This window comes from Tachysurus vachellii, chromosome 8, assembly GCF_030014155.1.
Source record: "Tachysurus vachellii isolate PV-2020 chromosome 8, HZAU_Pvac_v1, whole genome shotgun sequence".
Taxonomy (NCBI): Eukaryota; Metazoa; Chordata; class Actinopteri; order Siluriformes; family Bagridae; genus Tachysurus; species Tachysurus vachellii.
Genome location: NC_083467.1, coordinates 22,251,502 through 22,274,030, shown reverse-complemented (window position 1 = coordinate 22,274,030; position 22,529 = coordinate 22,251,502). Strand labels below are relative to the sequence as shown.

The window sequence follows — 22,529 nt, the reverse complement described above, 5'->3', positions numbered from 1 at the left end:
AAGAGAACGCTCTTCCGCCTTTAGTAGACTTAGATATTCTGGGGACTACCAGGAGTCCTGAGTTTTGTGATCTCAGAGAGCGTGAAGGAATGTAACGTGTTAGAAGACTAGTTAGATACATGGGAGCTAAACCATTAAGAGCCTTGTACGTAAGTAGCAGCAGTTTGTAATCAATTCTGAACTTAACAGGTAGCCAGTGTAGAGATGATAAAATTGGGGTTATATGGTCATACTTTCTTGTCCTAGTGAGAACTCTGGCAGATGCATTTTGGACTAACTGTAGCCTATTTATTAAAGATGCAGGAAAACCACCTAGTAACGCAGCGTGAACTAGCTTCTCAGCATCAGATAGAGACAGGATGTTTCTCAGCTTGGCAATATTTCTGAGGTGGAAGAAGGCTGTTTTTGTGGTTTGGGCGACGTGATTTTCAAAAGACAAGTTACTGTCTAATGTAACACCCAGGTCTTTCACTGTCGAGCTACTAGTAACAGTACATCCCTCTAATTGTAAATTAAGTTGTGAGAGTTTCTGTGTACTAGTTTTTGGGCCTATAAGTAGTGTTTCTGTCTTATCAGAGTTTAACAACAGAAAGTTACAGCTCATCCAGTCTTTTATCTCTCTAAGGCATTGAGTTAATTTCGACAATTTAGTTATTTCATCTGGTTTTGAGGAGATGTATAACTGTGTGTCGTCAGCATAGCAATGGAAGCTAATCCCATGTCTTCTAATAATGTTCCCTAATGGAAGCATTTATATTGAGAAGAGCAGAGGTCCTAGAACTGATCCTTGAGGGACCCCATAATTAACTGGTAATAAACTGGAGGATTCACCATTTAATTCTACAAAATGGTATCGATCAGACAGGTAGGATCTAAACCAACTTAAAGTCTATCTATCTTAAAGCCACTTAAAGCCAACTGTCCATGAATACCTGTGTAATTTTGTAAGCGATCTAGGAGAATGTTGTGATCTATAGTGTCGAATGCAGCACTAAGGTCAAGTAGAACTAATAGTGACATACAGTCTTTGTCCGAAGCTAAGAACAAGTCATTTGTAACTTTAACAAGTGCAGTTTCTGTGCTATGATGGGGCCTGAAACCTGACTGAAACTCTTCGAGGATATTGTTCTCCTGTAAGAAGGAGCTCAGTTGAACAGACACAACCTTTTCTAGTATTTTAGACATAAACGGAAGGTGTGAAATCGGTCTGTAATTTGAAAGTCCATTAGGATCTAAATTAGGTTTCTTAATGAGTGGCCTAATAACTGCCAACTTGAAGGATTTAGGGACGTGACCTAAAGATAACGAGGAGTTAATAATATTAAGAAGAGGCTCACCGGCTTTATGTAACACTTCTTTCAGTAGTTTAGTTGGAATGGGGTCTAGTGAACAAGTTGTTGATTTAGCTGTAGTAATAAGTTTAACTAACTCTCATAGAAGCTGATTTACAGTTGTCCTTATTAACAGCCAAAAATTCTGCAAAATTAGTGTTTGGCCCAAACTGAGTTCTATTAGTAAAGACTGTGTTCAAAGCTGTAACTAGAATGAAGGCGCCTCGGCTAACAGTCACGGTGCTTTGCAAAGTTTCCCAGTTTTCAGAAAAGAGGGTTTAACATGATAAGCTGCTTTTTTTTGTTTGTTTGTTTGATTGTTTTCTGAGAGAGAAGAGGAGGCTTCTGAGTGTATAACAGGAACTAGCTTGTGTCAGGGTTTAATTCTAAACAGTTTAAGTGCATGATATTGTTTAGTAAAAAATGAAACATTAACAGTTGGTAAATTGCTATGGGATAAGCAGAATAACGTAATGCAGACTGAATGGTTATATGAACGTAATCCTCTTTGGGATGGTAACATCACTCTGCTACGAGACATGCCTCATTACATCACCCTGGAATGGATTATTTTCATTCAACCGGATTGTTGCTATTGTGTTAGTCTTTACTTGGGACACTTTTTAACCTTGCCATTGCTGTCAGCCTGCAAACAACATATTTTGATCAGTGACAAATCAGTTGAGTTTGTAATCAAATACAGATTGTTGAAAATACACCGGCACAGTGTAAATGGATGGTGACGAGGCTCGTTGAAATGTCACGAGTGGATGAGGTGATGAGACCCAATGATGTGCGTGATGTTGATAATGAAAGAGATCTCCTTACCCATCACAAACGTCTCCTTCTTTTTGTAGTTTAAGTTAAAAATGTTATAGGAAAGGTTACTATAAGGTTGTTGGTGTTTAAGTTTCTCAAAAATAGTGTGAATCTTTAGATCATGTAGCTTTTGTTCTTTGTTCTCGGTTTTATTTAATGTTTGTTCTTAACAAATCAATGATATAAAAAATATTTCTAAATCTATTGGCCCAGAAAGTTAAATAAATAGCCGAATGTGACTTTAATGCTTACAACTGGGAGTGTGAGCGTTCATACTACTAGCTATCTGATGACCAGTGAACTTATTTGGTGTTTAGTGTTTATATGGTGTGTGTGTGTGTGTGTGTATGTGTGTGCTTCCTATTACACACTCTTGTAACTTTTTTCTCTTTAAACTGAGATCCAGAGCAGGCAGAGTTGAATTGGATGAATGATGGAAAGAGAAAGATAGCAGGAATATCGGTAAGAGGATATAGGGATGGGGTGAGCGGTAAGGGACAAGCCAGAAAATAAGAGAAAAGAGAAGAGAACAGAAGAGAGGCATAACACAGAGTGACAAAAGGAACAGAGGGAGAAAACAGGAGAGGAAATTAACACAAAGAGGAATTAGAAGAGAGTTAAAGAGAGAGAGAGAGAGAGAGAGAGAGAGAGAGAGAGAGAGAGAGAGATGGCATGTTGGTGCTGCACATGTCAGAGTTAAATTGATGTGTATACCATGAAATTGTGTGTGTGTGTGTGTGTGTGTGTAGGGTGCAGTTCAGAGAGAAGTTACTGCAGCAACGACAGCAGGAGCAACAAGCTAAAGAAAGACTCAAACAAAGAGAGGATGAGGAGCGAGAGGAGAGACTTCAGACACTACGTAATCAGGTACACACACTCAAACACACACACAGAGATGCACACACATGCACACACACACACACGTTGTCTCTGTGTAGCATGTTACATTGCCACAAATGAAGCCTGAACGGTAGGTGAAGGATTTTGTAACATTACTGCCACCATGTGGTAGCTTATAGAACAGCAAGTCTACACACACACACACACACACACACACACAGAGAGAGAGAGAGAGAGAGAGAGAGAGAGAGAGAGCAGCTTTAATTACCTCATATTTTTGGGTGAGGGGGCAGTTCAGAAAAGCTTTAGGTTTTAAGCTTTAAGCTTAAGGTTTATTTATTTTTTCTTTCTTACAGGTTGCCATTGTGGCAGAAGCAGACCCAGAGAGGATGATGGGACAGACTGAAGCTTGGAGAACACACATACAGCCTGATAGAGAGGAGTTCGTGCTGCAGAGACCCCTCTATCACTTACACACATATACAGACACACAGGTACTACACACACACACACACACACAAACACGCACGTACGCACGCACGCACACAATATTGAACACTGGGTTATACAAACACACACTATCATGCACTCAGAAAACAAACACTAATATCCTGATGTTTGACACACAGCATGCAGACTGAACTCTAAATGCTGTCTTGATAGATAGACAGATAGACAAACAGACAGTCAGATAGATAGATAGATAGATAGATAGATAGATAGATAGATAGATAGATAGAACTTTGTCATTACATAGTACAGGTGCATAGCAATGAAATATATAAGTACATTTAAAACAAAAAATAAGAATAGTGTATGCACAACAACAACAACAACAATAATAATAATAATAATAATAATAATAATAATAATAACAACAACAACACCACAACACCACCACCACCAACAACAACAACAACAACAACAACAACAATAATAATAATAATAATAATAATAATAATAATAATAATAATAATAATAAATCCATGAATCACATTTTTGATCAAGATGAAGCTGCCTATATTTTGGACACTGCTGGCTTTCAACACTTGTTGTCTGTAGTTATTGTGATGACATTTGCTGGAATATTCACACAGAGCAATGGGCCAAGGCCAGACAGTGATTCAGCATTTCTCAGTCATGATAAACTGAGTTAGAGTAATGCAGCACTGCCAGTGTTTCACAATGAGGACATTTCAGGACCGTGTTCTCAGAGTCAAGCTCACTTATAGAGATAAGTGACTAATTTAAAATCCGGTTCAAGGGGCAGTTATTTGTATCTTCTCTTTACCGGTTTGAGGGTCAGGGCTCATGTCATCATGTTTGGGTCAGGATTTCAGAAGAATTATTTTTAGTTGACACATTTTATGTTGTTAACCTCTTCTCTAGATTAAGTACGTTTTATTTCTTGACATATATTTGTGACATCATCTAAATCATTTTACATTGAACATGATTATAAATATAGGTTATAAGAAGCTAAATGGTTGGTTGTGGGCTTTATGAGCGATAAAATACTCAGGAACGTGCAGTGATTGGAAAATAATCAGCTACAACGTGTTAACAGTAACATTGCTTCATATGAATAAGCATCACATCACAAGTGTTGTACTTCGTACTAGTTTATCAGTGAACTTACTGATTAGCTCAACAACATATTTATAAGTCGGTATCTTATTTCTTTGTGTGTGTCACAGATCGTGGCTGACCCGAGGGTCCGTATCGAGCAGGCGCTCAGGACCGCAGGTCTTCATCACACACACTACGCACGAGCGATGCTTTCAGAAATCCCTCCACCAAAACCACCACGACGGGATACAGAATCCACCGTCTTCAAATCATAACCTTACCTTCTTCACATCACACTCACACTGTTAAAGTTTCATCTTACATGGGAAAAAAAAAAAACAGGTAAAAGTAACAAGACAGTCAGCAGCACACTGCAGAGCAACATGATTTCTATTACAGTCAGAAACCTGATATATATATATATATATATATATATATATATATATATATATATATATATATATATATATATATATATATAAAAGGACTCTAATCAGTAAGCATAAAAAAAAGTTATATTCTATTTAAATGTGAATCTGAGATTAAATCCAGTCACCATAATTGTTTTTGAAGAGCTCTGCTGCTTGGCTCCTGCCTGCTGAGTTCATTACTGTATGAAGAATAGAGACAGGGGACAGGTGTACAATCTTAGAGCTAGTGAGACTGCAGGGTTTCAGTCCAATCAAGCAGGAGTTTCACCGTATATTACTGTAAATATGTTAAAGATCTCTTCTTATTCTTTCTCTGATCGACTGATTCTGGAGGGATCTCCATTTCCAATCAGTTTTATCTGTATAAAGCTTCCAACAGTGTTCACTGTACGATGTAATGTACGAACACCTTTGAGGATGATGATAAAGGGAACTATTAAAGAAATTAGCTTGCTAAATACAATATGTGAAGTGGTGTAAGCTAAACTACATCATATTATCCCATTCCCTTCTGAGTACGGTTTATTTTATTTATTTATTTGTTTATTTGTTTATTTAAAATCTCTCTCTTTCTCTCTCTGATCAACGATCCTCTTCCTCTCCTTGGCTACCTGCCCTCTCACTTGTGCAACAGAGTGGGATATTTTTATATATTTTATCTGATTTATTATGACAAACTATTCTGAACACTATATGTAAATATATTATAAATATAAATTATTCTACATATGTTTGTTGATCATAAATAATGGGGTGGTTGTTTTAGTTATGATTATTGGGAATTTACCCAATTTACCCTATGATTATTATACATTTATCTCTAATCCGTAAGCCTATGGAGACAATGGAGTGGAAAAACTCCATAAAAATCCCAGCTCCACTAAGCTGGGCCCCTGAGCAAGGCCCTTAACCCTCAGTTGTATAATAAAATGTATATGTAAATAAAATGTTGAAATAAAATGTAAGTCACTCTGGCTAAGGGTGTCTGCTATACGACAGAAACGTGTGTCTACGATCGATGATGACAATTTTTCCAAACAAACACAAATACATATTTTTCAATAGTGAATTTATTCACAAAAGCAGTAAGAAATAATATCATCTATTGCACACATTTGATTCTGTACTTTTCAAAGACTTTCAGCACCTTGGGAAGGTATTAGACATTCAAAAGCAGTAAAATTCAGTCACCTACTGCGTTAAGTAAAAATACAAACATAGAATTTAATATATCTACAACATATGTACACTTATGTACAGATGTCTAAACACGGCACTGGCATGTGCTTCTTATAAACATTATATACAGGAATTTATTACAACTGGTAGCTGTTGGTTAATGAATGAAACGTCTTTAATCTACGACATTGCATTTCTCTTTACCTAAAAAACTGCATTCTTGAATTTTTAAGGAATTTTCAGTGTCTTTTAACCCAACTGAATCTCTTATCTACTGCATGTGCAGCATGTGCAGCGTGTGTGTGTGTGTGTGTGTGTGTGTGTGTGTGTGTGTGAGAGAGTACAGCAGAGGACACGTCTTCCTCTAAATAACAAATAAAGCACTAATCAGTTATTATAATCTTATTGAAACACTTTTATAACTTCAAGCAGTCACTGTTTTTGTAATTTAGCCTGAATTTAATATTTAGTCCTAAAACCTTAAACGTAAAAAGATGACTATTACTTTTTAAGATGTTGTAGTTATTCAGCTTTTTATATTTGTATGTTTCAATTAACTCTTAAATATGCCCTTGGTGAGTATTTGAGAAAGCAGCTTTACAGTTCTATTCTCATTACATGAAGTTATTGTCCTTGATAATCTGACTCACACCACAGAGACAGTATATAGATATAGATTTGGGTTGGTAAAAACACCACAATACCTTTTAAAACCCGGAATTAAGAGATCATACACATCAAGACGAATACGTTTAGATGAGTGCCAAATGTTTCTTGATGAAATGAGCCACCAGGTGCTGAGGTCTCTGCTGGTATTCCACCAGCACTTCATGGGGCGTGGAGATCTGATCTCCCTCCAACCGGTTCAGCAGAGTCACACAGATCACTGCCGCTACACAAACACATCCAGTTAACACACTGTGAACATCCTGAGAGTACAATTTAGGTATCATTTAAAGCTGATTTATTCAGCTGCAAGCTGTGACTTGTAAAGGATTCATTTAAGATCTAAGAGCTGTTTTTTCTTATATTTGGGGCCAGTGTGCTGAGCATGTGGCTATTATATAAATCCTTAAATTGCCCTGAAATGCTGTGATTAAAGGCTTCTTAAAGGCTCAGTTTGCCAAAATGTCATTCATAGTTGTACCAGTGAATTAATAAATGGTTTCAAGAGCATTTAGATGTAACTTATAAACATTATATTACAATTCTAAGCTATAACTGTAGATCGACAGATCTGAGTTACAAAGACTTGTGTAAGACTTTGGAAAAACATCCCACAGGACAGTAATTGCTAGTAATTATGACTTTAACTGAAGTTTTATGGTTTGTCGAATGGGAACTAACAAAGGATTAGAAATACTGATGAAAGTGAAGAGTATTTAATGTTATACCTTTAAGGTTGCAGATGCGGCACATGGCGGCGAAGACAGTGGACTCCATTTCAATGTTCCTGATGCCGGCTTCATGAGCTTTCCTCAGATACTCCAGCTTCTCCTCGGTGGAGAACGAGCACAGAGCACCGTCCAGTCTGCCCTGGCCTGTGGTGGAACAAGAAGTGATGTCAGAAATGATTAAGAAGTACCAGAAATGGGGGTTTTGTAGTACTGGTATAAATCAAGCATACGCTAAATGACACATCGTAGCTTTCACAAATGGAGAATATATACATTGACTTGAGTTACATATATCTAGTGAGTATTTAGTACTGAAATTGTGCAGTGATCTGACTACCTGCATATATAAGCATTATTCAGAAGTTATGCACGAGTAACAGAAATTTGATTTAAGCTTGTGTTTAAATATTAACATAATCTTTTTACTTAACTCTTTGATTACAGCGCAAAAGTTTGCATTTCTTTTGTTTTTGGGTGAAACAATAAAAGGTGACTCTGTTTTACACTTGATGACGTTAATAATGAAATGTGTACAGATTTTACAACTAAATCTAAATGAAGATATGAACGATTGGCCATGAGCACCTTGGTTTATTAAATTAAGCAGTGTATGATGTCGGTGTTAGGACAGATACTGTATTTTTAAAAGAGCAATAAGATGCTTTACTTCATCTAAAGGGTATACAAACTTTTGAACTCAAGTATATGAGAATGTCTTGTTGTTCAGATCGTCCTTAACGGTTCTGTCATATAACTGTATGCGATCTAATTCTGAAATAACTAAATTGAATTGATTTACCTTCATAGAAGTCGTGCGTGCACATGGTGTTGCCGATGATACTGGGGAAGTTGTGCAGCTCAGTGGAACACTGCAGGAGTTCTTCTGCCATGCCTTTATCCAACTCTGTGCTCCTGGTGATCACTTTACCCAGAACCACCTGCTCAAACTGCGGCCTGAAGAAAGAGTCCACTGCTTTATCAGTGATCACCACCGTGCCAGGAGGAAGACCTGAACACACACACACATAGATACACACACTGAAGATAGTAAAAATAACAATGATCTCTGATTATAATACAGAAAGTCTGCTTCGAATCTATAATGTTTCTTAGATTAAATATTGTTAAAATGATTAGTGTAAATAACACACAAGATAAATGAAATCTAGGAGAAGCTTATAGGTACCGATGCCTCCTGAGGTACCGATGCGGAACAGAATGACATCACGGCAGTGGGCATGGTACAAGAGCTTGATGAGTTCATGCAGCATTATGGAGATAGACGGCACACCCATCCCATGCTGTACAGAGATAAGACGAATGAACTGTCAATCATTCCCCCAAAATATTTTTTACAATTCAAATCTTAAATTTTCACACATTTTTTTAGCCTAAAATAAATCAGCCAAGTTATTTAGTCTAAAGTTTATACCAGGATTGTATTTGAAATCACTGCCATGATTTTGATGCATCTGAAGTCAACATGTTTAAGGAAATAAATATGACAGCTTAGTTGTGAATGCTCAATTCTGATTGGTCAGAAAGTGTTGAGTCATTTCTTATAACTGCACCACTTACAATTGCTCCAGCTCCACAGATTTATATTAAAGTTCTAACGTGTTATTGTTTCCATAGTAACAACTCATTCTTAGAGGCAGGTATTGTGGACATGACACATGAAAATGATAATAATGTGTGTAATTGTTGCTATGGTGACATTTTCTTTCAGGAGATGTTTAATATTTTTATGGAAAGATTCTCCAGCGTCAGCTCTTTGTAACAGCTTTGTAACATATGGACTGTTTGTAGCTTCTAGAACACAAGTCACATCATTAAGGAAATTGTTTCCTGAATATTCCATAACATGAAATGTAACCACAGATTTACATTTCTGGCATTCAGCAGACACTCTTATTCAGAGTGACTTACATTTTTTTTTATATCAATTTATACAACTGAGCAATTGCGAACTAAGGGCCTTGCTCAGGGACACAGCAGTGGCAGCTTGGTGGACCTGGGATTTGAACTCATGACCTTCTAATCAGTAGTCCAACACCTTAACCAGTGTAATGAGTCTGTCTGTGTTTCTGTCCTGTTTCTGTCTGCTGTCTTTTCCTGTGGTTAATTGTTTGCTCCGCCCACTCTTTGGTTTCCATGGACATTAATTGTACTCCTTCTCTCCTTCAGGTGTCTTGTCTTTGTCTCTAATTGGTTCTGCTCTGTGATTGGTTCTTGTCTGTTATTTATACTCTGTGTGTTCACTTCCCTTTTGTTGGTCGTTATTGCATTGTGCTTGTATGTATGTTGTGGATGTTCCGGTCTCCTGTCTGCTCTGTATTCTGCTCTGTTTTGCCTGCCTGTTTGTTTGCTTGTTTGTATTACCTGTTTCTTGTTTTGGTTTAAGTAAAATCTAAAACTGCATTTGGATCCTCACTCGCCTTTGTCCAACCTCGTGTCAGAACGACCAACCAAAGGGAAGCCAGCGACCAGAGCGGGACTGGAGACCAGGGTGGTGCCGCAGGCAGAGCCAGCGACCAGAGCAGGACTGGAGGCCTCTGTAAGGACTCTGCCCGGACTCTGGCCACGTGCATCTGTTTATGTTTCTCGTCACATGTCTGCCCCGCCTTCGTCTGCTCCTCCCTGTCATCACACCTGATCCTTATTGTGTCATTGTCTTCTTGTATTTAACTGTGCCGCGTTGCTTCGTGCAGCGCGGCATCCACTGTGATTTGTCCTGTCTAGTCTGCGTCCTGTTTCATGTTTTCAGTTATTAAACCCTATTATGATCTATGCTATCCTGCGTTTGGGTCCGCTCTGTTTCCCGCCGTTACAGACGTGTCAGAACGACCAACCACATGGATCCAGCAGAGATTTTGTTCCGGTTATGTCAGGGGGATTCCCCACTGGAGGAATATGTAGAGGTGTTCTTGGACTTGTCCAATCAGGTGGATTTTGGGGAGAGGGCCCTCAAGGACCTGTTCCGGCATGGTTTGAAGGACGGGCTGCGCTACCTAGTGCCATTGGGCCGAGAGGTGGGGCCTTTCACGGACCTGGCCAACGTAGCGTTGCTCCTGAGCGGGTCCTCCCTAACCGTGCACAGGACAGAGTCGGACACCGGCCCTAAATATTTTTTGGGGGGGGGCAGTAGGCATCGGGGTCCGTGGGCTGCGGAGCCAGGCCAGCCACGGACGCCCGAGGCCCCTACGGTACCTCGGCCCGACCCAGGCCTGTGTACGCCGGTGACCGAACCCGTCCACATGGGTGCCAGACCGGACAACCGGGGGAACCGGCTGATCGCCAAGCTGGCGGACACCCCGATGGTGCCGGTTCGGGCGGCCGGCATCCCTACGGCACCGGCTGGAGCACCGAAGGCACCTGAAGCACATGAACCTGCTGAAGCACATGAACCTGCTGAAGCGCCCGAACCTGCTGAAGCGCCCGAACCTGCTGAAGCACATGAACCTGCTGAAGAACATGAACCTGTTGAGGCGCCCGAACCTGCCGAAACGCCTGAACCTGTTGAAGCGCCCGAACCTGTTGAAGCGCCCGAACCTGCCGAAGCGCCCGAACCTGCCGAACCCGCTGAGACACCGGATCCGACCGGGCCGACCGGGTCGACGGAACCGACCGGGTCGACAGAACCAGCCGGACCGACCGGGTCGATGGGTCCGACCGGGTCGACCGAGCCAGCCGGACCGACCGGGTCAACGGAACCGACCGGGTCAACAGAACCAGCCGGGCCTACCAGGTCGCCAGAACCAGCCGAACCGACCGGGTCATCAGAACCAGCCGGTCCTACCAGGTCAACAGAACCAGCCGAACCGACCGGGTCATCAGAACCAGCCGGTCCTACCAGGTCAACAGAACCAGCCGAACCGACCGGATCGGTGGGTCCGACCAGGTCAACCGAGCCAGCCGGACCGACCGGGTCAACGGAACCGACCGGGTCAACAGAACCGACCGGGTCGACAGAACCAGCCGGACCGACCGGGTCGACAGAACCAGCCGGACCGACCGGGTCGACAGAACCAGCGATCCCCAGCTTTGTCTCCCTGTCTCTGTCTGTCTCTCCCTCTCCTGTCCATCTTGATAGGTTCAAAGCGCCTCCTGCACCACCCTGGTCTCCAGTCCTGCTCTGGTCCCTGGCTCTGCCTGCGGCGCCACCCTGGTCTCCAGTCCTGCTCTAGTCACTGGCTCTGCCTCCGGCACCACCCTGGCCTCCAGTCCTGCTCTGGTCGCTGGCTCTGCCTGCGGCACCACCCTGGTCTCCAGTCCCGCTCTGGTCGCTGGCTCTGCCGGCTCCGCCGGCTCCGCCCTGGTCCCCTGCTCTGCCGGCTCCGCCCTGGCCCCCTGCTCTGCCGGCTCCGCCCTGGCCCCCTGCTCTGCCGGCTCCGCCCTGGCCTCCTGCTCTGCCGGCTCCGCCCTGGCCTCCGGCTTCGCCGGCTCTGCCCTGGCCTCTGCCGCCACATGGACCTGGCCCGCCTTCCCACCCCCTGTTCCGCCTCCGCTCCACCACCCTCCGGTTCTGCGTTGGAGTGTCTGGAATCCACTCCTAGGGGGGGGGGCTCTGTAATGAGTCTGTCTGTGTTTCTGTCCTGTTTCTGTCTGCTGTCTTTTCCTGTGGTTAATTGTTTGCTCCGCCCACTCTTTGGTTTCCATGGACATTAATTGTACTCCTTCTCTCCTTCAGGTGTCTTGTCTTTGTCTCTAATTGGTTCTGCTCTGTGATTGGTTCTTGTCTGTTATTTATACTCTGTGTGTTCACTTCCCTTTGGTTGGTCGTTATTGCATTGTGCTTGTATGTATGTTGTGGATGTTCCGGTCTCCTGTCTGCTCTGTATTCTGCTCTGTTTTGCCTGCCTGTTTGTTTGCTTGTTTGTATTACCTGTTTCTTGTTTTGGTTTAAGTAAAATCTAAAACTGCATTTGGATCCTCACTCGCCTTTGTCCAACCTCGTGTCAACCAGTGAGCTCCCACATCCCTTATTGGGTGGGAATGTGGTAACTTAGTGGTAACTGCTGGGCCCCTGAGCGAGGCACTTAACCCTCAATTGCTCGGTTGTATTACATGAGATTACAAACTAAAATGTTGTATTTGGTGTGGTAAATGAGAAATAAACCACTTCAGGACTTTGGGGTGATGTCAGTAACTCCACTTTTCACTGGGCTACATTACTCCACATTTTGTTGTTGACTTTCGTTCCCTTTTTCTTCTAAGAGCATTTTCAAAACAGTCCCACCCTGAGGTTTGGAAATTTAATACTTCATTCTTCAAATTGTCTAAGCAACAAATTAAACCTACTTCTACTACTTCTACTATTACTACTACTTCTACTGCACATGTTTTTGTACCACAGGTAGAAAATAAACTCACGCTGATGGAAAGCACAGGCCCCACTTTGTACATGGAGTAGCGGTCAGTCCCCTCACAGATATCTCTGATATCATCTGCATTCCCTGCGAGCTTCAGCTGCTGATGGATGAACTGAGCAAAAGATCTCATTCTGTTGGCACTGCCTCCAACACACACGAACTACACACCAACAAGAGACAGATCCACACACAGACACACACATGTACAGTACGTTAACTTTTATAGCAGGTAGCATCGGTGTGAGAAAGATGGCGGATATGTAATATGTGTGGTGTAGCACCAATTAAAATAGAGTGGCACGGAGTTCATAATAATGCATCTAAAATACCGTTAATTCAAAAAAGTAGTATCATTTGTCTCTTTACTGAAAACCGAATGCAAAAGGTTTGAAATGTGTTACTATCAAGAACAGGAAGACTTGGATTAGTGTTTTACTGTAATGCTTGATAGTCAAAACTTTCTACAAGCCCTGAGATGACAGTAGCTAACAATCAAAACTTCAGAAGCTTTAATTGCTAGATTGAACTAGAAGTGTCACATCTTTATTTTTTTAGAGTTTAGACTTTAAAGTTTAGAATTGCTCCACTGCCCTCTTCTTTAAGAGTGATTGATGGGGCTTTTGATTATGGATGTGTGTATGTATGTGTTTTTTTTTTTTGTTTTGTTTTGTTTTGTTTTTAACACACCTTGATGTCTCCGAACATGGCGGGCAGGTTGTGGGTCTTGGTGCCCAGGTTAAAGTGGTAGAGGATGTCCTCCTCCATGTGGTCCAGGTGAGGGTTTTTAACATACTGCTCCTGTCTGTGAGGGAAACAACACAGGTGTACATCATCAAATGATATGCCACAGAAGCACATCTTACCCTCAGATTCTTTCACACCTTAATATAACAGATTACCTCGTTCTTTCCCAAGATAAAATAAAATGGCATTATAATTATTTCCAATTGTTTACCTTCAAAAGCAAAATGGAAATATTCTTTTTCTTATTTATTTCTAGAAAGAAAAACAAAATGCCAACAGAATAAAACTCTTTGAAATACTAAAATCAGTAAAGCCATTTAAAAACTCTGAATATTAGATTATATTTACACTTGATAAATGTAACTATATCCATTAAATATCTGTCTGTCTGCCTGTCTGACTGTCTGTCTTTTTGTCTATCTATCTATCTATCTATCTATCTATCTATCTATCTATCTATCTATCTATCTATCTATCCGTCTGTCTGTCTGTCTGTCTGCCTGCCTGTCTGACTGTCTGTCTTTTTGTCTATCTATCTATCTATCTATCTATCTATCTATCTATCTATCTATCTATCTATCTATCTATCTATCTATCTATCTATCTATCTGTCCGTCTGTCTGTCTGTCTGTCTGCCTGCCTGTCTGACTGTCTGTCTTTTTGTCTATCTATCTATCTATCTATCTATCTATCTATCTATCTATCTATCTATCTATCTATCTATCTATCTATCTGTCCGTCTGTCTGTCTGTCTGTCTGCCTGCCTGTCTGACTGTCTGTCTTTTTGTCTATCTATCTATCTATCTATCTATCTATCTATCTATCTATCTGTCCGTCTGTCTGTCTGTCTTTTTGTCTATCTGTCTGTCTGTCTGTCCGTCCGTCAGCCCGCCCGCCCGCCCGCCTGGCTGTCTACAATATTTTTATTCATTTATGTAATGAGAAAATGCTGATTGGACTTTTTTCTCAGTCTTGTTTTTAAGGCCAGTGTAATCGGTGTAAAACAGAATAAATAAAGCTCATAGAACATTACTAATAAGAAAAGACAAAATGTTCTTACTCTATAAATTCACTGTGTAAAATTGGAGCCATAACTGCCATAACTTCACTCTGAAAAGAGAGATGTGATCGTTTACATTTCAACAAAATATCTTTATTAATTAAAAATACTCAGGGAATAGAATGTAAGGTAAACAATACATGCCTTACTGTATATTGGATGAAAACTTACCTATGAATCTCCCTGTAGAAATGTAATGTTTTTTTATTTTCAAAGACAGGAGCTGATATAGCTTTGGTTCTCAACCCCCTAATGATGGTGATTGGTTGTGGAAGGAGGTGTAGTATCTGTTATCCCATCAGCTGACTACCTCCCACTTTCATTTGGTTACTGATCTCAGGTCCAGTCCACTTTCCCAGACATAATAAAACAAACCTGAAACACAAACAGTATCAGAAACAGGTGTGTACATTCAACATGGCCTCTTTAACCTCTTTGTGATTGATACCACTTTATCTGAAGTAAATGTCATAAACAAATAAAAAAACAAAAACGTAAACATGGGATGGTTTGTTGTGCTCCAGGAAGTGTTATCATTTATAAAACAAAACCAAAAAATAAATAAATAAAATGACATTAAATAAAAATAAATAAATAAATAAATAAATAAATAAATAAATAAACATTTTATATCATTTAATTGAAACTGTTGCATAACCATCCTGTTATATACAAAGATCTGATCTCGATATTATTCATTCATTCATCTTCTACCGCTTATCCGAACTACCTCGGGTCACGGGGAGCCTGTGCCTATCTCAGGCGTCATTGGGCATCAAGGCAGGATACACCCTGGACGGAGTGCCAACCCATCGCAGGGCACACACACACTCTCATTCACTCACGCAATCACACACTAGGGACAATTTTTCCAGAGATGCCAATCAACCTACCATGCATGTCTTTGGACCGGGGGAGGAAACCGGAGTACCCGGAGGAAACCCCCGAGGCACGGGGAGAACATGCAAACTCCACACACACAAGGTGGAGGCGGGAATCGAACCCCGACCCTGGAGGTGTGAGGCGAACGTGCTAACCACTAAGCCACCGTGCCCCCATCTCGATATTAAATATCTAATATTTAACCCTCATGAGACTAAATCACAAACGCAAATTATGCTCTAGTTTTGTTTTTTTAAGTAGCTGCTCAGTATTCAGTAATTACAGGCTCTACAGATTCATCACATTTGCTCGAACTTGGCTTTGGGATGTACAGTGAGGTTTTTTTTACCAGTAATAAGTAATAAATTATCATATAAAAGATTCCACAGAGGTGAAATGACTTCTTTTTTAACATCCATCCAAACTCCCACAGCTGTAAGACATTAACTTTCATTATCATATGCTGTCCAGATGATAAATGATCCTCTGAGCTGTTTAAACTGTGAGTGAAAATTTGATATTCTATTAAATCTCCATTATTCTAATTAAAAGACCGTTAGTGAAAAATTAAGAACTGATGTGAAGGGACTTTATGAATGTAAATGTATGTGTTTTGTAATTCTCCTTACATATAAATTGGCAGATTGTAATTTCAAATATATATTATTATATTATCCCAAAGGCAAGTTTAATCTCAGTGATGTGATTGAATCGTTATTCCTTGATTCCTTATTGGACTGTATCCATGTTTGTTAAGAAATTGCTGGCTATGTTGAATTATCAAGACAATTACAGAAGTTAATTAGGTAGTTTTCTGTTAAAAGGTGGATGAAGATGTGATTTCTCTCCGTACTGGTTAACCAATAGTGGTTAAAATCCAGAAGAATATCCAGTACCAGTACATATAAACCCATTATTTCATTTGATTGCCATCTTGCAATAGATAAAATTGTAATCTTCTACTCATAATTAATAATAATTTAGTAATAATTTTAGTACATAATAGTAATTTAGTCAAATATTAAATATTACATTTCCGTTTCAGTTCTTGTTTATATTTCTCAGGTATTTGTACTTCGTCCATTGTGTAAGAGCAAAAACTTCTGATTGTCTATATGGCTTAAGGTTAGCTTCGGTTTTTAGGCAGTGGAGCAACAACCAGACTTTTTCACCTACCTAAATTATTATTGAGAGTGAAAAACACTTAAGCTCTTATCTTGATGTGCTGCAGAATTAAGATCATGAGCTGCCAAATGTAGGAAAGGCTATTATGTGGGCTAAAACATACAGTGGTAGGACTTTTTAGAGAAGGTCTGAAGGTCCACGTAATACTAGTTTCATAATTGTGGGACGAATAAAGGAATATCTTATCTTATCTTAATATGTAAAATAATATGCGTAGTAAAAGCGCATTGGATCCTTGCCTCGTGACTTTGGTGTTGGACTTACACAACTCTCTCAATCGTCACTCTTGGTCATCAATCATATACAGTATAACACTTTATATCAAAGATCGTGAGTAATTTACAGTGAGTATCTCAGACAATAGTGTCATAGGATGCTCCACATAAAAGGTTGAAGTTTGTTGATTCGATGATTGTTTTTGTAGGAAGATATACTTTTTATATGTGCTATCTTTCAGTCTTAAGGCTTCAGGCTACAACGGCTCAGGTGACGTTTTACTCACTTCAATAGAGAGGAATAAAGAGAGGCTGGTGGTTGGATGAATGTTTATTACCTGCTTTAATTCTTTGCTATAATGTTGTTAACGGTACACACTGGTAACTGCGCACTAAATGGTATTTTATCTCAAATAGTCTTTACACAAATGAATAACAGGAATTTTATCCATTTACATTACAGTACAGTGTTATAAGTGTTAATGAATGGTGTCGTTATGGCAGACAGGGATGACTGATGACTCAAAAATATACTAAAACTTTTCACAAGTCAGAAAAGGTTCACGTTAATGTAATGTACTTTGATGTCTATCAATGTAGAATTTATTAGTGTAGCAAGTTAATGAGGTGGATTTATCAGGGGGTTTCAACTAACTAACTAACTAACTAACTTACTATAATAATAATAATAATAATAATAATAATAATAATAATAATAATAATAATAATAATAAATCATCTTTCCAAATCTAAAACTATCTGAACTAAAAGAAAAAGGCATTACTTCTTGTGGGCATTTAAAATCATTTAAATAATAATTTACAACAAAACAATAATAAACCATGTCCAAGAGTAGTCACATGTTTACATCAGTTTCTAACAGCTGATGTTGATGGTTTGTACATTTGGTTTGTGTAACAGTGCTGATCTTTGCTCTCTCAGCTTTACAAGTATGTCTGTTTAGCCTGTATAGAGGCCTTTTTGTACACTCATGCACGCTTGCTTACACACACACACACACACACACACACACACACACACACACACACACACACACGCACACAGCTACGTATGAGGAGAGAAAACAGTTGCAGCCTTTCAGCTCCATGACGCAGATTTGTTCTGTTCACGTTGAGTCTGAACTTTAAAGACAGGATTTTCAAATACACGCAGAAAGAAAAACATAGTCAAAGCCTTTTAGTGCAACATGCAAGTGATTCACACTCTGTAATCTTCTCTGTAATCGCTGATCTCTCTGTAATCTTAGTTTTGTAGGCAGCAATAAAGCTTGTTTGCTGTTATTTGAATCGTAAAGCTTGTGTAAGGAATCTGATGAAGTACTCCATATATATTCTCTGTATTAAACCAGTGAAGTTAAATACAGTGAACTTTATTTTTTAAAACTAGTTTTGTTTCTGTGCTCACAACATTATTTTTCCATGATACGGTTGACATTTTGTTCCCTTCACTGGTCATTTTGTTGCCATGATGTTTTCAAATACGGATATATCGACCGGTCAAACCCAAGCAGGGTTCGGTCTGTTTGTTTAAGTACAATAAACATTGAACAAGTAAAAGTGATGCCAACAGACATCAATGGTACTTCAAGCAAAAAAGGTTTTAAATACATACTTTTTTTTATGTTTTAGATTTAAATACAAATCTTGAACATTGAATCTTAATATTATTCAGTGCTATTCAACATCTCTATAATTTTGTTACCTAGTAGAAAATCCTCTTCAGTTTATTTTTATTTTATTATCTGCTTCTATTAGCTAGTTTCTGTTCCCATTAAAAAAATCACCAGTCTGTGTTGTTTTGTCACTCTATGAGTCACTCTTATATTGTGTTACATAAAAACTCTGTAACATCACATAAAAAGTGCTGGATTAACTTTTCACCCCACTCTTGTTCCATTGTATAACGGTTTGTGATAATCACAAACTGTTCATGTCCAAAGGTGAGGTTCATCTGGGTGTGTTCAACCCTTAATGTTCTGTTTGGGTGAAAAGGGAAATTTTTAATTCTTAATAAATCGATGAATATAGAGAAGATTACATTTTATTATATCCTAGTTATAATGCAACAAGTTGAATATAACGGTTTTAATGTTAAGTCTTTATAAATATAAAACACTAGTGTTTGGTTTACATACCTGTCCTCATACATGTTTATTTCCAGCTATATAATGTTTATAATGCTATAAAATGTTTTACAACTGAATTAAAACACTAAGAATTAAAACAGTAAGAAGTGAACAGGTTTAAAGAGAAACCTCAGTCAAAGATATAATTCCTAAAAAAGGTTAATTTTTATTTTTCCAAATATGTGACAGGCTTAGAGGGAGAATAGAAAGCTCGCCATCTAGTGGCAATGAACTCTTAGTGCATGAGATTAGAGCTTTATTCAGTCTGACACTCTTGTGTAGAAGTGTAATGTGCTGTGTAGAAACTAAGACCTTCATCTTCCAAGAAAAGTCCTTTTAAAGAAGCCAAGAACTCTAAACTATCAAAGCAACCCTGCAGAATTCTATGGACAATGGCTGAGCTAAGAAGCTAGCTAGAACATTAGCCAAAATGAACACATGGTTCTTTACAAGGTTAAGGTTCTAAGAATAGTTCTATGTTATCATGTAGATCCAAATAAAAAAGTCATATATGAGTTTAGTTGAAGGAAAAAAAACATTGGGAGTTAAACTAGTTGGACAAGCTTTGATTCTGAGTTCAGATTGTTGAGTGTTACTATGAGGTCTTGTGGTATTCCTGCTATCCAAAGTCGATTTTTCCATCCTCACCATTGTGCTACCAAAAATGGACCTGCACTGTGCAACACTTCCCGGCTAGGGCTTTGCTAGCACACCCTTTTTATAAACCTAATCAATTGCGCTGCTAAATGCTTGGAACAAAATCTGATCCCATGCCAACCACAATTGTATTGGTGTAAAAGCCTGAGTGAGAGAGGGGCATCTGAGTGGTATCAATATGATCTCTGCAGTCACCTTCTCATTCCCTGTGGTAGCTCTCAGCCTCTCTCTCTCTCTCTCTCTCTCTCTCTCTCTCTCTCTCTCTCTCTCTCTCTCTCTCTCTCTCTCTCTTTCTCTCTCTCTCTCTCTCTCACCCCCCTTTCTTTCTCTCTCTCTCTCTCTCTCTCTGTCTCTGTCTTTCTGTTTGTCTCTCTCTCTCTCTCTCTCTCGCTCTGTGTCTCTGTCTTTCTCTCTCTCTTTCTCTCTCTCTCTCTCTTGATCTCTCTTTCTCTCTCTTTCTCTCTCTCTCTCTCTCTCTCACCCCCCTTTCTTTCTCTTTCTCTCTCTCTCTCTCTCTCTCTCTCTCTCTCTCTCTCTCTCTCTCTCTCTCTCTCGCTCTGTGTCTCTGTCTTTCTCTCTCTCTCTCTTTCTCTCTCTCTCTCTCTCTCTCTCTCTCTCTCTCTGTCTGTCTCTGTCTTTCTGTCTGTCTCTTTCTCTCTCTCTCTCTCTCTCTCTCTCTCTCTGTCTCTGTCTTTCTGTCTGTCTCTCTCTCTCTCTCTCTCTCTCTCTCTCTCTCTCTCTCTCTCTCTCTCTCTCTCTCTCTCTCTCTCTCTCTCTCTCTGTCTTTCTCTCTATCTCTCTTTCTCTCTCTCTCTGTCTTTCTGTCTGTCTCTCGCTCTCTTTCTTTCTCCCAATGGGAGGCTCGGATAGCCACAAGTCCCCGATTCACTTTCATGGAATTATTCATAGCACATTCAATCTGGGAGAGGTCTTTTTTGGTTGGGCTGAAAGAAGAAAACCATTATGGTGACATGTTCACACACACAAAGAAATAATAATAAAAAAAAAAAAATCACATTAGAGACTAGAGGTCTTCATAGACCACCTCACCTGAGTCACTGTCTTCAGCGTTTGAATAAGGACAGATAATAAAGGAGCCAGAAAGCCAATAACATTCAGACACTGGGCTCCAAATTGATCTTGAGGCTTCAATTTCCTTTCAGGCAGATATGAAAAGACAGAGAAGGAGGCAGAATAATGATATCAATACTCATCTTATATCTATGTAGACGTCTCAGATCTTCTCAGAACAACAGTGTTAGTAGGATGAAGTTGTGATATTTTAGCTTTTCCTTTCATTATTATGTAAAAATACTTAATTTTACCTTTATTTTTAACCTTCTCACCATCTGTCATCTATAGCATACATACTTAATGGTCAGTTAAGTCTAAAGGCAGTTGTTTGGGCATCGTGTTTTAAGACTAAAGTTTTATTATTATGGAATTAAAAGGGTTTCCAGCTTTGAGGAAACCAGCAACAGTTCCAAGGCTTGTTATACAGTACGTGGATGTGACTTATTATGATGTACAGTTCAGTAAGTTGTGAATATTATGGTGATGAATTTTCTTGGTAACAGGGTAAAGTGGCTGGGAGGTTAAATTAGACTAATGGTGCTTTTAAGTCATGTTGAAAAAGATCATATTTACAAGTTAGACACATTAAAGTCGTTATTACAAGTGGGAACATTTGGATTTTCTTCATGCTCAGAGGTCAGAAAGTAAACATGTCAGACTGCATGTCTGAGGAAGAGGAAGAGGGAGAGAGAGAGAAAGAGAGATCATACTGGAAGTAAAATATACACCACACTATTTATAGTGTTTTTTTTTATCAGTAACATGTCATTTTCATCCCATCTTTTTTTTTATTTACAAAAAAACAAGCTACATTTGCTTGCACAAAATAAAACAGAACTGAAAAATGACGATATACTATGCAACCTTAAAGCTTACAGTAGAATATTTAAAAACTTTTTTTTTATATAATTTAATATATATATATATATATATATATATATATATATATATATATATATATATATATATATATATATATTAAATTATATAAAAAAAAAGTTTTTAAATATTCTACTGTAAGCTTTAAGCTTTAAGCTATATATATATATATATATATATATATATATATATATATATATATATATATATATATAAACACTGGATGCACATTCTTTGTTTTTCATTTTCTAGAATTAAAGTTAAAAAATAAACTGTATATATGGCAATTAATTAAGAGAAGGTACCAAAATAGTGATTTAAACGCACCTGACCTCATAATGATGTTAGATGTATAATGAATCTACCTCATGTAACAAAAAGGCTATTAAGACTTTGAATGCTCACTTTTTGGTGTTTTTGTATAAATTTTATTTATGATTTTTCTCTTTCCCTTTATTGAACTTGAATGTTATGTAATGTTTGGCTTCTCCTTAATCCCTGGCTTTCTTTTTCTTCTGGCTTCTGTAAGTAAATGTTTAAATAAAATAATTCAATAAATAAATAAATAAAGTATGAACTAAATACAAGAAAAGTACAAATAATGTGATACGGTATCAGTCATGAAAATCTAAAGCTGTACAATTCCTTCATTCAGCGATGGAATAATCTTTTCCGAGGGAAAAAAATCTTTAGTACCTATAGACTTTTTGTAAAGCTACTTACTTCAAATTATACTAATAATTCAAATG

At 38.8% G+C, this 22,529-nt stretch overlaps 2 protein-coding genes across 2 annotated transcripts in view; one reads left to right on the top strand and one right to left on the bottom strand.

The window, feature by feature from the left end:
• Nucleotides 1–4,963, top strand: part of LOC132850386 (coiled-coil domain-containing protein 148-like) — an 87,411-nt gene extending 82,448 nt beyond the window's left edge. Inside the window, exons 13-15 of the mRNA XM_060876930.1 lie at nucleotides 2,900–3,017; nucleotides 3,347–3,484; nucleotides 4,688–4,963. Of these exons, the coding sequence (XP_060732913.1) occupies nucleotides 2,900–3,017; nucleotides 3,347–3,484; nucleotides 4,688–4,834 (403 nt within the window). The 3' untranslated portion in view covers nucleotides 4,835–4,963. The remainder of the gene's footprint in view (nucleotides 1–2,899; nucleotides 3,018–3,346; nucleotides 3,485–4,687) is intronic.
• A 1,079-nt stretch (nucleotides 4,964–6,042) lies between these two features.
• Nucleotides 6,043–15,015, bottom strand: upp2 (uridine phosphorylase 2). Its single transcript, XM_060876929.1, has 8 exons — nucleotides 14,914–15,015; nucleotides 14,743–14,792; nucleotides 13,626–13,740; nucleotides 12,940–13,098; nucleotides 8,753–8,867; nucleotides 8,366–8,575; nucleotides 7,564–7,710; nucleotides 6,043–7,061 (listed from the first exon to the last, which is right to left on the bottom strand). The coding sequence occupies exons 2-8, from the start codon at nucleotides 14,781–14,783 to the stop codon at nucleotides 6,922–6,924; spliced, it is 927 nt and encodes a 308-aa protein (XP_060732912.1). The 5' UTR covers nucleotides 14,784–14,792; nucleotides 14,914–15,015; the 3' UTR covers nucleotides 6,043–6,921.
• Between the last annotated feature and the right edge of the window lie 7,514 nt (nucleotides 15,016–22,529).

Coding starts and splice junctions, on each gene's coding strand:
- upp2 (XM_060876929.1), bottom strand. CDS start 14,783: ATGGCAGTTATGGCTCCAATTTTACACAGTGAATTTATAGA. Junction 13,741..14,742: donor TTACACAGTGAATTTATAGA/GTAAGAACATTT, acceptor TTTCCCTCACAG/ACAGGAGCAGTATGTTAAAA. Junction 8,576..8,752: donor CGGTACCTCAGGAGGCATCG/GTACCTATAAGC, acceptor GTGTGTGTTCAG/GTCTTCCTCCTGGCACGGTG.